Here is a 14003-nt window from a genome sequence, read left to right as displayed (position 1 = left end):
TACTCGCACAGCTGAAGCTGATGGGAATGACATTGTTCTCACAGTGTTGGACACATTAAAATGTTGACCTGATGGCGGAGCTGCAAGAAAAGTCACAGGATCACCGGAAGTATTACAGTTTGTCCTTGAAGGAACATGATCTGAATCACATTTCATCACAACCCATCCAACAGTTGTTCAGATAGTTCAGTCTGGAGCAAAGTGGAGGAGGAGCCCCACAACATGTCTGATTCTCCAGGTGATGATCAGGACTCTGAGGGTACAGAAAACCACTGCAAATTAGAAAATTAGAAACTTTGTTCACAGTAAAATGGACTTCAGCTTGGCATTAAACACCATCATCCCAGACTTCCTCCACTCCACACTGGCCCAGCTCACTGTGCCTGCCCCCACCTCTCGGTGGATCACCAACTTTCTGACAGACAGGAAGCAGCAGGTGAAGTTTGGGAAAACCACATCCAGCACCCAGATAATAAGCACAGGAGCCCGCCAGGGATGTGCCCTCTCCCTGCTGTTGTTCTCCCTCTACACCAATGACTGCACCTCGGAGGACCCCGCCTCTGTTAAACCCATGAAGTTTGCAGACAACACAACGGTCATCTGTCACATTTGAGACGGTGACGAGTCGGCCTACAGACAGGAGGTTGAACAGTTGGTCCTGTGGTGTGGTTGCAACAACCTGGAGCTGAACATACTGAAAACAGTGGCGATGACAGTGGACTTCAGGAAGAGCCCCACCCCACACCCCTTCCTTGTATGTTCAAACATATCTGGCCACTAAAGATGAATGTAATTCTCACTCTGATTAAAATGGACATACCACATTCTGACTTCATGGGATGAAAATTAAATTAGAAATAGAAAACACTTTTTTCCCAACATAGAAATAGGCTCCTCCCAGGAGGTGTGGTAGCTGGTCTCATCCCAGTTGGAGCCATCACTCTCTCTCCTCATCAACAACAGTAGCCTATTGCTGAGCTGCAGGATTACTGCTGCTGCTGTTGCTGGGTGAGTATGCACTGTGCTGTATACTGAAACACACTGTTGTTTATCAGAAACACTTGCAGAGATTTTTTGTCTCTTCATGTTTGTGCCATGGACTGAATGATTCCAGATGTGCGAGCTGTGCTGAGGTGAAAATGAAGCGCTCCCTGGGGATCTGTTTGCTGATCTGCTCTGCCCTGATTGGACTTGGTAGGTTTGATTCTTCTCATTTTGTGAATTTACAACCAATTTATCATGTAAAACAGTTTGTAATTCTGAAATTACAAATTGTCAAATGATTCTTCCATAAAAATCAGGATTAAAAACTGCCTGTAGTCAATTTAACTCTGTGCCATTTTAATCATTAATATTCTTGATATGAAAAACAGCAGCAGAATCAAACAAATATTAAGAACCAAATTTAGGATTAGAAATGTTTGTTATCACCAATAAAAAAAATCTATTTAAATATTGATTATCTGATGAAACTGCTCAGTACCTCTACACACTGCTTTACGGAAGCATAAAGTCCAGTTCAACTTATTTTTGTCTGCTTGGTCTTTATCTGGGTTTGAGGTTTCCGGTGATAGCGCCCCCTGTGTGATGTGGCTGTACCAGCTGATGACTTCTCTGTGGCTAAAACAGTTACTTTTGACATTTTATTTTGCTTGGCGCAGCTTAGCCTGATGTTGCATGTGTATCACACTTACCTGTTTTCCAGCTGTTAACATCTGGACTACAGACATTTTAGGACCACTAGACTGTCTCTTAACTAAAGAGACAGCGCTAACACTAGCCACCTCCTCTGTAGCATTTACTATTTGTTCCTATTTTGCCTTTTACTTCCTGTTACCTTCCTCTTAACTTGTTGTTACCTGATAAAGTAAATACAGGTCACATACTGTACATTCTTTCATACAGCTGCTCTACAAAAAAAATTAATGTGGATTTACAAGAGTTGTTCATTAAATTGTTCCTTGACTCACATAAACACATAAAACAGCAACTTACTATTTTTACACTTCAGTTTTTGTTCATATTGAAAAAAAGCAACATTTAATGTGTTATTCAATAAGTGCTGTTTGGTAGATTTTGTTTCCCTGGGACAGAGTCAGGTTAGGTGTTTCCTTCGTTTTCAGTCATTAAGCTAAGCTAAGCTAAGCTAGCTGTTTCCCTGTTCCCCATCTTTATGTTAAGCTAAGACCGTGGTTTTCAAAGTGTGGGGCGCGTCCCACTAGTGGGAAATAGGTGGGGCGCAATGAACGGAAAAAATTAGAAATGGGTCATTAATACAAGTAAATTAAAATAACATCAGTTCTGGGCCCGGGGGAAAAAGTGGAACCATAGTGCAACAATAACGGTTTACTGTCGACATGTTAACTGCAGCGCAACATTATAAGGAAACTTTCACACAGAGGGCCAATACTTTATGTAGGGGACATAATAACATAAATGCATATATATGTTACATGGACCACAAAAAACAAACAAACAAAAAAAAAAAAAAACTGGCAATTCAGCGCAGACAAAAAAATGACAGGCAGTAGCCTTATCAAGACAACACACCCCAGTCACGTTAATAAGCCACTCGGCTGGCAGAATACCACCAGCAGGAAAATCGCATGGTAAAATCTGCATCAGTGAACAGCAAAGCACAAATGGCTTCATTCAAAGTTGCATAGAGAATTGCACAGTGCATAAAACCACACACAATTGCTGAGCAGCTCATTCTCCCTGCTGCTGTAGACATGGTGTTGATTATGCTGGATGAGACAGGTGCTGCAAAATTGAAAACTATCCCTCTGTCAAACGATACAGTTGCACTTATATTTTATCTGTTTTGAACTTGGTGTTATTTGATATTTCAATACATAAAAATTGGCCGATTTCATTATTTTTTTGACAAGTGGGGCTTGAAAATTCGCCCACCCTCTTAAGTAGGGAATGACAAAAAATGTTTGAGAACCACTGAGCTAAGATAACCAGCTGCTATGTGTAGCCTCATGTTTACAAACATAGCATTGGGGTCAACCTAGGCATCAGACTCTCAGAGAGAAAGATGAAGAAAATAAACTAAATATTTAAGAAAATGCTAAAGTATTACATACATATATATTTGGTAACCATGGAAACATGTGCACACCACCACAATGTGACTGAGATTCATGACAAAGTGGAGTTGTGGTGAGTTTGTGTCCTGCTCTGTTTATTTCACAGTTCTACATTACAAACCAAAAAGTAGTGAAACACAGAAATGAATGGAAAGCCTTTCTCCTCGGTCATGGTCCTAGAAATGTTTTCCAGTATTCCTTTCAGAAGACATACTGTTCAGCCATGTGGAATAAAACAATATTCATGTGATCACAGCTTAAACTGATCAAATGGTTCAGTTCAGTTACTGACACAGTTAAACAGCTCTATTTATGCTGCTTGATTCACTGTGTCAGTACATTTCTGCTGTTGTCCTGAAACACTACACAACAACAGGCCTCTTTCATCCCATTTCTGTTTTTACATCACAAGATACTGAAAATCCAGCAGCCGATGATCATTTGGGGATAATCAATAACCTGATCAGCTTCAGTAAAATACAGCCTGCTCACACTTTATGTTGGTTATTTGGTTAAAAAAAACAGCTGTGTTACTATTGTTGCATTTCTTACACAAAAACGGAGGAGAATTCAAACATCAGGTCAAGATGAAAAATTTTCAGCTTAAAATGGGTGTAGCAGTAGTAGTAACAGTAGCAGTAGTGGATGTAGTAGTGATGTAGTAACAGAGTGTGTCTGTGTTCCAGGATCAGCCATCCGATGTTACAGCTGTAAGGATTACACAGGCAGCTGTAGCAAAGAACGAGACTGTAGTTATGACGACGCCTGCCTCACGCTCTATGAGAGAGGTACCTCTGCACCTGTACACCTTTATATCTATACACATCTACCTGTACACCTGTAAACCTTCATACCTGTACAGTAACCATACAGGAAACTTGGCCTCTTGCTGGCTCAAACCCTTTCTGCCCAGAATTTCCCATTTGCTACTGCAGCTGCGCTTCACCAATTCTGCTCAGAATCTAATTTTCTATCATTGTTATGCAGGTGGGATGACCTATCGCCAATGTATGAAGTATTCAGACTGCGACTATGGACGGCTGGGCCAGATGTTCCCCCAGGTAAAATAATACTCTGCTGTACTGGGGTGGCTGTGGCTCAGGGGTAGAGCAGGTCGACCTCTGATAAAAGGGTTGGCAGTTCGATTCTCGTTCTCCCCAGCCCACATCTTGGGCTTGGACAAGACACTGAAACTGGTGGCCGGGCCAACGCCTTGCATGGCAGCTCCATTGCCATCGGTGTGTGTGTGAACGGGAGGATGGGTGAATCTGTAAAGTACTTTGTCCAGGTATGGTAGAAAAGCACTGTACAGTCCATTTACCATCCCCTTCATACAAAGACACATCACTAAAGTGACCACTTATAACAAACAGTAGATTTGCTGGAAAACACTGAGCTGAGAGAGACAAAGCAAAAGGACTGCTTCCTGCTTATTTAGTAATTAGGATGTGAAGTCAGCTCCTCGGACAATATTCTGCCTAGTGTCAGAAGAACAGGCAGCACAATAAGGAAATATATCCCCACCATAACGTTTGGTGGATATCTAACCACGTTTCAAGCCCTACTCAGTTTGCAAATCAGCATTTGAGAGCATAATCCAGGTCATGTGTGCTCTTGTTTCTCATGTGTACTCTCAGATTTCTCCACTGGGGTTTGTGTGAAAGTCTGTCCACACCAAAAGTTTTGAAAGTGCACAAAACAGGTTACGAGTGCTCTTCAGTTTACAAATCAAACTTTGAGAGCAGAGAAATAGATTTGTAAGAAAAGATTTAAGAGTGAGGGAAGATCCTCGCTGCTCACTCAAATCATTTGTCACACTCATGATTCTGTCCTCTCTATTAAATCTGATTCTGCTCTTACAGAAATCTAAGAGTGCAGAATCAGAAATGAGAGCATGCGTGGCCTGGATTATGCTCTCAAATCTGTATTTGCACTTACAAATCTGTGTCTAGGTGCTCTCAAATGCTGATTTGCTGAGTAGTGCTTGAAATGTGGTTAGAGATCCCCTAAACATTATGGTGGGGATCTACTTTCATAACACAGCACCTGTTATGAGCTAAATGTACCAAACCAATGAGAAGCAACAACATGTTGTGATGTTGCTTGAATGACAGCAGCTCATCAGTATCTAAACTGCTTCATTACTTTTTTATTATTATTGTCACATTTATATCAGTGAAGCTAAATGCTAGACACAGCTCCTTGTATAACACAGTACAGCTGAACAGTGGGCAGCTGTGGCTTAGGAGGTCGAGAGGGTCGTTTCCTAACCGGAGGATTAGTGGTTCGATTCCCGGCTCGTCGGGTCAACGTGTCCTTAAGCAAGACACTGAACCCCCAGTTGCTCCTGGTTTGGGAGTGTGAATGGGTAAATGGCCAAATAGTGTGAAAGTGCTTTGAGTGTGCTGTAAAGCATAGAAAGATGCTATACAAAATATAAGACCAACAGTAGCACCTGCTTCGAAATGCCTTGTGTTTCATTGATTTCTAATATTATCAATTATTTATAGGTGTCCAGTTTCACCTTCAAGTGCTGCAACTCAGACCTATGTAACTCCGCCCCTTCATCTGCAATGAGTTCTCTGATTGGTCTGCTGGCCTCTGTGCTGGTCATGTGGTGGTGCCTCCAATGAAGAGGAAGCAGTGGCTCTGTAACACCCCCCAGTGTCTGGAAACAGAGCAGCTTCTTTAACACTGTTTTATCTAACACTAATTACTTTCATACAGTCGTCTCATTCAGACATCTGATCATCAGTTAAGAGAAATACAAATATTTCATCATGGTATTGGTGATCAATAAAGGTTCTGGTCTCTGTCACTTTATGAACATGTGAAAAAATAATTACATTTCACCAAAGAATATGATTAACATAAAAAATCTCAGATTTGTCACTGTTACATTGTTGATCTTTATATGAACAGCTTCAGTTGCTGATTAATCAGTCATTAAAAATTAACCTTTCTCACTTTGCAAAATTGTTGTTACAAAAATTTTTTTCATACAAGTATTTATAAGATGAAACAAAACATTTTGTCAGGTCTGAAATGTCTGATTAAACATTTAAATATTCAGACCCCATCACACTAAGAATATTTGTGAGGGTTACTTGATCATTAAATATTAGAATATTTCTGTCTGTCACAGTATTTATGTGATGTGAAGTAAATCTGGACAATTTGTCTGACATGTAAACATTTACATTTTTTCATTTGTTCACAAACATTTCACTGGTGATTGATTGAAAATGACAAAGATGTCTGTCACATTATCAATATATTTATATCAAAAGACAGTATTATCATTACAGAACAATTACCTGGATGTTAGGCGCAGTTAGGTTTTTTCTAAAGAGCCAGGGTTCACAGGGCTGAATATCCCTGATTTATAATCTGATTGTGTTTTAACTCAGAACTGAATTATCTGTTTTTAATCAGTCTAATGCACCTGATGTTTTTGGTTTTGGTAAAAAAGTAAAAACAGAAGTGAATGAGAATAGATATTTTTCTGAAAATTTCCTAAAGTCTCTTCACTCTTTAACTCTGTTTGAAATTAATAAGTTCAGCACTGACCTAAAGCAAGCTTTAAATGCCTGTAAGTGACCACTTAATAAATAAATGTTTGCACACTAGTAACAGATTCATTATTTATTTTACTTATTTAGTTTGTAGTTTTTACAGTGTAGAGTTGTAGCTTGTGTTTGAGTTATCTGTAGTGTTTTATAGTGTAGTTTAATATTTTTGTTCAGTGATGCATTTTTGTGCATGTTAGACTTTTTAAAGGTGTACTTTTATATTTATACAGTATATTTTTTTAGTGTACACTTTTATCCACAGTATAGTAATTAAGTAGTGCAATATTTTTAGTCATTTTTGTAGTGTAGTCTGATTTTTTACTGTGTTTATACATCGTGTTTGTAAAGTATCGTGTTTTTTTTTTACAGTACAGTGAATGTATCACTTTGCTCTGCAACACTACCGGAAGCTGGCTTTGCCGACCCGGACGTTGTTTAGAGTGACACCGTGCCTGGTGTGTCTCATTTGAAAATAGTCCGGGTTTATTATCGAACGACCTGAGATGTAATGTTTTCCCCTCCTCAATAAACAACGTTTTAAGGTATTTAATTGTTTGTCTTTCTTTTTAAAGGAAAGCCCTTTATTTATACTAGTGTTTATGTTAGGTTTTAAGCATGAAAACTGCGAATTTTAATCTGAGTGGATGAATTAAAACGCAAATGAATTAGCATTTAGCTGTTGCACTATCGGGGTTGTGCTAAGATATGTACAGCGATTTCTTTTAATATTGCGGAATTGGTTGTATTTAAACTTTTGTCTTCACACTGACAGCGAGAAACGTGTGAAAAATGCTCTCGGTTAGTTTCCTCTTCATTTTTTGGAATTTTATTTTGTAGACTACATAACGAATCATGGCTTAAATGCAGCTTTATTTCTATGGCGAATGCCATTTAAATAGCTTTACTATGCGGAGAATATTTTCGCTTTATTGTCATTGTTGTCCAAGTATTTCATTAGTAGCCGTTAGATGGAGAGGTTTAGAAACCTGGGCATCGATATTGATGAGGTTCCTCATGTTAATCGTGAACAGTGTCTTGAATATAAGGAAAACTAGCGCCCCTCGTTTCTTTTTATAAACAATTGTTCATTAAATCATCTGTCTGAAATTGTTGTTTTTCTTCTGGACATCATCATAAGGTTAAAGTTCCTGGTTGGTTTCTGTTTTCAGTTATAACGGCTGCTAAACAGCAGGAAATCATGGCTCACATCACTATCAACCAGTACCTGCAGCAGGTAATCTCTGTCCTCTTGTTAGAATCTAGAAGAACACAAGGTTTAATGATAATGGCAGGCATGATTATAGAGTGTTTCTACCATATGACCTCAAGGAGCATCGTAATATTTACTCATTCACATTAACCTGTAGAGTAATGTCTCCTACAGGTTTATGAGGCCATCGACAACCATGAGGGTTTGTTCTGTGCCGAGCTGCTCTCCTTCAAACATCCACACGTTGCCAACCCTCGACTCCAGGTGAGGCTCTGCCTACTCAGGTACTCGCACACAGCTCAGCACTGCTAGGATATGGCCTCATCTGTGTGTATGTTTCAGCTGGCCAGTCCAGAAGAAAAGTGTCAGCAGCTTTTGGAGCCACCTTACGATGAGATGGTCGCAGCTCATCTCAGGTACTGTGTGATGGAGAAGGTACTGTGCCATCAATGCAGTGTCAGGCAGGAGCTAAAGAGTTCAGTGGCATGTCAGTCAACAGTTGAACCTGTGCTTTACATCCAGCTCAAGGTGCTGCAGGTAACCATATCAACAGCACTGCCTGAACCACATGTGTATGTGTGTTACAGGTGTACCTATGCTGTGGCCAATCATGACTTTGTCGAAGCCTACAAGTTCCAGACTCTTGTCGTTCAATATCCTTCATGATGAAAACACACAATGAAACATTTTCACACCCTGTAAACTATAAAACACACATTGTCATTGTCTTTGACACCCTGTAAACTATAAAACACACATTACATCATCTTTGTCCATCAATCAGTCAGTCTTGCTCCTTGACATATCACATCCTTCCTGAGGGCATTCCAGTCCCATAAAGAGGAGAATTGGTGAGTCCAGAGTAAAGGAACCGTTCGACATGTCATGAAATCATCTTGTTCGTATAAACTGTGGCTGAAGCTGATGTGAACGTGCTGTCGGTGAACACATCACTATTTGCTTGTGGTTTCAGGGCTCTGCCTGTGATGTTCGCTGTCACTCTGGATCTTAGGATATTCGCCAACAATGTAAAAAAAAACCTCTCTGACAAGGAATAAGTTAAACATTTATTCTTGGAAATGCTCAAAAATTGTTTTCTTTATACATGAAAATTATATTTTTGTAAAAACAGTAAAATAGTTGTGTGTGTTCAGGCAGAGCAACAGCTGCAGAAGAAAGGTAAAGGTCAACCTGGAGAGATGTTGGAGAAAGCAGCCGAGCAGCTGATGAGTTGCTTCAGAGTGTGTGCCAGTGACAAGTCAGTACACTGAACACACATATATAGATACATTATACTTGTATCCATGCACACACTCAAAGAAACAGAGAAGCCTATGTTTTGTATCAGCGTCGTAGAACACAGAAACTTTGAATAATTCCACTGTGTTTTTAATGTCTGCAGTCGAGCTGGGATTGAGGACTCAAAGAAGTGGGGCATGATGTTTTTGAGCAATCAGCTCTTCAAGATCTACTTTAAGGTCTGAATCACTGATCAATCATTATTGACTAAAACTGATTATGGCTGAGTGTTACTCTAACGCCGTGGTTCTCAAAGTGTGGGGCGCGCCCCACTAGTGGGGAATAAAGACACGACAGGTGGGTGCAATGAATGGAAAAAATTAGAAATGGGTCATTAATACAAGTAAATTAAAATGACATCAGTTCTGGGCCCCGGAGAAAAAAGTGGAACCATAGTGCAACAATAACGGTTTACTGTCGGCATGTTAACTGCCACGAAACAATATGAGGAAACTATGACACAGAGGGCCAATAGTGTACGTAGTGGGCATAATAACATAAATGGATAAATTTGTTACATGGACCACAAAAAAAGCAGGCGATTCAGCGCAAGCAGACAAAGAAACAACAGGCAGTAGCCTTATCAACCAAAAAGCCAGCTGTAAAGAAAATATGATGAAGCCCATCTTGCGCTTGGATTCACGGTGGGAATGGTGGGGGCAGAAGAGGAGCAGGAAAATTGCATGGTAAAATCTGCATCAGTGAACAGCAAAGCACAAATGGCTTCATTCAAAGTTGCATAGAGAATTGCACAGTGCATAAAACCACACACAATTGCTGAGCAGCTCATTCTCCCTGCTGCTGTAGACATGGTGTTGATTATGCTGGATGAGACAAGTGCTGCAAAATTGAAAACTATGCCTCTGTCAAACGATACAGTTGCACTTATATTTTATCTGTTTTGAACTTGGTGTTATTTGATATTTCAATACATTTGAAATTTAAAAATTGGCCGATTTGTTATTTTTTGACAAGTGGGGCTTGAAAATTCGCCTACCCTCTTAAGTGGGGAATGACAGAAAATGTTTGAGAACCACTGCTCTAACGTCAGTATTGAGAGAATAAAATGGGCCCTGTGAGAAAATAAGGCTTTGAGAATAAAGTTGTAGTTGTAAGAAGAAAGTCACAATGTTCTGACAAAAGTTATAATTTAAAATAGTAAGTTATACATGTAAAATTCTTACTATTTATTACAAAAATCAGTTTTTTCCCTCTTTATGTTGGCCTAATGTAATAATTGATAATGTGGCTTTTGTGATTTGCTGATCACCTGATCATGTCGGCCTCATATAAGTGTTAATTCTCATGTTTTGAAAATAAGGAGCAAAATACATTTGATTGAAATGTTTGTAAAGCGTGGTTTGAATCTGAGCAGCAACACTGTTCTTTGGCATATGCAAGAAAACTTGATTATATATTGATGTTGTGATGACACAGATCAATAAGCTGCACCTATGTAAGCCTCTGATCAGAGCCATCGACAGCTCGAACCTGAAGAACGACTACAGTCCTGCTCAGAAAGTCACCTACAAATACTACGTGGGCCGAAAAGCCATGTTTGATAGTGACTTCAAACTAGGTAAGACTACTGCAGTACTACTCCACTGATACTGCTGCCTCTCCATGACTTCCTGTCTTTTCTGCTTCTGTACTCTTCCCCAAACAGGCCCAGTTTCACAAAGACTCTTAGCCTAACCAATGGACTTGAGATAGAAGTTTAGATGCATCTTAAGTAGGACTAACCAGCTTTTTTTCAAACTAACAAACAGCATCAAACATTTCACTTCACTGAAGGATTTAAGAGTTACAGGATATTTTACTGGGAGGGTTCAGTGAAGAATCTAACAGTACGACAAAACCCAGTAAAAACACTTAAGCTCTTCACTGCTCGGCAAACCACTAATGATGAGCGCTGTTCTCCTCCTCTGTTACCATGAGAATGTACTAGCTGGGGGGTAAGGCGGCTAACTGTTAAGGCTTAAAATAAAAAATAAAAAAACCCTGCCTGACTTATAAAGTTACACTTATCCAACATTACAAACCCGTCTAAAATGTCTTTGTGAAACCAGTCCCAAGAGCATTCTGTTGCTGCCAGGCAGAAACCTTTTGGAGCATTGAGAGTATTGAACAACTAGCAGTTCATCTAAACTGAGGCTTGAGAACAACAGCTACACAGTTAAAGCTGACAAACTGGTACCGTCATTCCTGAGATTGGTCGGCTTCAGAGCACAAAATAATCGTTTTAAAGGTGAAAACCACAGTTATTGTTTATGGAAGGCTCAAACAGAGACAAGATTTATCAAGATAGACTTAAAAATATAAAAAAAAATGTTTTGAAACCAAATCTGGTTTTGTCTTTGCAGCGGAGGAGTTTCTGTCCTACGCCTTCCACCACTGTCATCGTTCTAGTCAGAAGAACAAGAGGATGATTCTCATCTACCTGCTGCCTGTCAAGATGCTTCTAGTTAGTAACTCAGTTTGTCACATCTCAAATGCGTTTACACCAGTTCAGATCAAGTAGATTGAGATCACATCAGATTAGATCCTAATTACATCATGTGAATTGAGTTTACACTGGCTTAATTTAAAATTACATCCTGATAAAATGTATTTACACTTGTTTAAATCCCGATTACATCCAGTGAAATGAGTTTAAATTGGTGTAACATCTGATAAAGTGAGTTTACGTTGGGTGAGACAATGATTACAACCAGTTTATATCTAGTTTGAATAAAAGTGCCCATTTTACACCCAATTCTCAGCACTGGTGCATCATGGGAATGCTATTAGTATGACTGCAGCTTGTTGCCGGTGTTTCAGGGTCACATGCCAACTCATCAACTCCTGAGGAAGTACGACTTGATGCAGTTTGCTGACGTCACCAAAGCTGTTGGGTAAGCAGAGGTTACTATGACAGGAAGTGGCATCACGTTGTGAAGGTGATCTCACAGGTGACGTCTCTATTTGTCAGTGAAGGGAACCTGCTGCTGCTGAATGAGGCTCTGTCCAAACATGAGACCTTCTTCATCCGCTGTGGCATCTTCCTCATCCTGGAGAAGCTTAAGATCATCACCTACAGGAACCTCTTCAAGAAAGTGTGAGCTGGAGATCTCAGGCATTACATCCAGACACCAACTCACCTTCACCTGAACACAGCCACTTCGACTTTAGATTTAATTACACTGAAACTCAGCCTTCTGGTGTTTAGATTTTTGGCTCCATCCTGAAATTCTCTCTCCAAGTTTTAGATAATGTGTGTGTGGGTTTCTTTTTTTTTGGTTTTTAGTTGTTTTAGCTCTGGTGTTTTATACTCGCTGGTATTGGTCCTAAGGTTTTAGTACTATCAGCTCCAAATGTGCAAATACAGCTTTTTCTGAGGAAACACAACATTTTTCCTGTTCTGTAAAGTTGATTATTACAGGGAGTGTTTAATTTTGCTGCTTTAATGCAATGAAATTTGGCATGTAGTGACAGCTGTCTGCTAACTTCTCGCGCTGCACATATTGTAGTTAAGGTTTGGAGCTGTTTGTTGGAAACGGCCTCCCATGTATCCTGAGGAAGAAACCTGCCCCCCAGTGCAGCGGTGCAGCTCACTGGGGGAGTTTAATAGCTGGTGGACAACAGTGGAGGTCTATGGCACAGAGCGATAAGCTGAACCAGGGTCTGGACTCACACACATTACGGGGAGGATACCACATTCATGGTGCCGCTGGTCTCTGGACGGGGTTTGTGCAGAATATCACAAACATATTAAATGATTGGTTCTATCCTTGGACCCCTGGACACCTCCCAAACCTACTGTGCTTCTGAGTCTGGGGGTTCACCCCTGACCATTTGTTTAGAGCCATGTTTCATTCCAGAGTTTTTTTGTCCCTATATGGTAGTTGTGCATCATTGTTTTGACATTAATTCTTTATTGCTCTGATTTTAGCTCTGGTTTCATAATTTGATGGTGCTGACTGTAATGTTTTGAAGCTTTTTTCTTTTACCCTTGTACTTTTATATTTTTGACCCTACATTTTAAACATCTAGTGTGAGCCTTCAGCTTTAAGTGGACACATGTTTAGCCACAGGGTGACACCTGGTTGACCCCGGCTAACCTCTGTCTGCAGGTATCTGCTGCTGAGGACTCACCAGCTGCCACTGGATGCCTTCCTGGTGGCTCTTAGGATGATGCAGGTGGAGGATGTCGACATTGACGAGGTGCAGTGTATCCTGGCCAACCTCATTTACATGGTGAGGTCACACACACAGAGTCACACCTCAATACTGCCTGGAAGTGAAGACAGGAAGTCGACCAGCACTGTGTTCTTCCTCTGTTTCAGGGTCATATCAAAGGTTACATCTCCCATCAGCACCAGAAGCTCGTGGTCAGTAAACAGAATCCATTCCCTCCTCTCTCCTCAGTCTCCTAGACTGTTACCCACAATTCCCTCTGGCTGTGACCCCTCCATAGGCCTTCCTGGAACTTTTTCCCATTCAATTAATTTTTAAATTTTGTACTATAAAGAACTGTTGAATAAAACTGCTGCCAGTTTGTACCTGACTTGTCGGACTGATTAATGATGCACTTGCTGTTTGATTAATACAAACCTGATGATGTCGGTCACCACTGCCTGGGTTCCCTGGAACATTTGGACTGTGCATTGTACTCGTGTCTTTAATTTATGGACAGCTGAAATTATTTTGGTGCAGCTGCTGTCACATCCTTTTAAGTAACATTAAAGTATATTTTTATTATTCATTTCAGCTACACACATTCAGTTTAACAGTGAATTTATTGATCAGGTGAATTTTACATGCCATTTAAACAGTACAAATGCAAAC

The 14003-nt window shown here is 40.1% G+C and overlaps 2 protein-coding genes across 2 annotated transcripts; both read left to right on the top strand.

Moving 5' to 3' along the window:
• Positions 1–904: 904 nt before the first annotated feature.
• cd59a (CD59 molecule (CD59 blood group) a) lies at positions 905–6724 on the top strand. Its single transcript, XM_020619108.1, has 5 exons — positions 905–1008; positions 1115–1194; positions 3782–3883; positions 4083–4156; positions 5606–6724. The coding sequence occupies exons 2-5, from the start codon at positions 1140–1142 to the stop codon at positions 5726–5728; spliced, it is 354 nt and encodes a 117-aa protein (XP_020474764.1). The 5' UTR covers positions 905–1008; positions 1115–1139; the 3' UTR covers positions 5729–6724.
• Positions 6725–7069: 345 nt separating this feature from the next.
• On the top strand, positions 7070–13722 carry pcid2 (PCI domain containing 2). The gene is made up of 15 exons (XM_020619106.1): positions 7070–7209; positions 7837–7901; positions 8052–8141; positions 8220–8293; positions 8465–8530; positions 8687–8728; positions 8851–8905; positions 9032–9135; positions 9280–9355; positions 10614–10755; positions 11540–11640; positions 11997–12070; positions 12148–12273; positions 13289–13412; positions 13502–13722. Exons 2-15 carry the CDS (start codon positions 7866–7868, stop codon positions 13589–13591), a joined length of 1200 nt encoding a protein of 399 aa, XP_020474762.1. The 5' UTR covers positions 7070–7209; positions 7837–7865; the 3' UTR covers positions 13592–13722.
• The last annotated feature ends 281 nt before the right edge of the window (positions 13723–14003 follow it).

This window comes from Monopterus albus, unplaced genomic scaffold, assembly GCF_001952655.1.
Source record: "Monopterus albus unplaced genomic scaffold, M_albus_1.0 scaffold215.1, whole genome shotgun sequence".
Classification (NCBI taxonomy): Eukaryota; Metazoa; Chordata; class Actinopteri; order Synbranchiformes; family Synbranchidae; genus Monopterus; species Monopterus albus.
This window is presented reverse-complemented; position numbering and strand designations above follow the sequence as displayed.

Bases quoted from the DNA above. Each gene is read 5' to 3' on its own strand.
- cd59a (XM_020619108.1), top strand. From the start codon at position 1,140: ATGAAGCGCTCCCTGGGGATCTGTTTGCTGATCTGCTCTGCCCTGATT. The intron at 1,195-3,781 runs GTAGGTTTGATT...TCTGTGTTCCAG, and splicing joins CTCTGCCCTGATTGGACTTG to GATCAGCCATCCGATGTTAC. The intron at 3,884-4,082 runs GTACCTCTGCAC...ATTGTTATGCAG, and splicing joins CCTCACGCTCTATGAGAGAG to GTGGGATGACCTATCGCCAA.
- pcid2 (XM_020619106.1), top strand. From the start codon at position 7,866: ATGGCTCACATCACTATCAACCAGTACCTGCAGCAG. The intron at 12,071-12,147 runs GTAAGCAGAGGT...TCTATTTGTCAG, and splicing joins GACGTCACCAAAGCTGTTGG to TGAAGGGAACCTGCTGCTGC. The intron at 12,274-13,288 runs GTGAGCTGGAGA...CTCTGTCTGCAG, and splicing joins AGGAACCTCTTCAAGAAAGT to GTATCTGCTGCTGAGGACTC.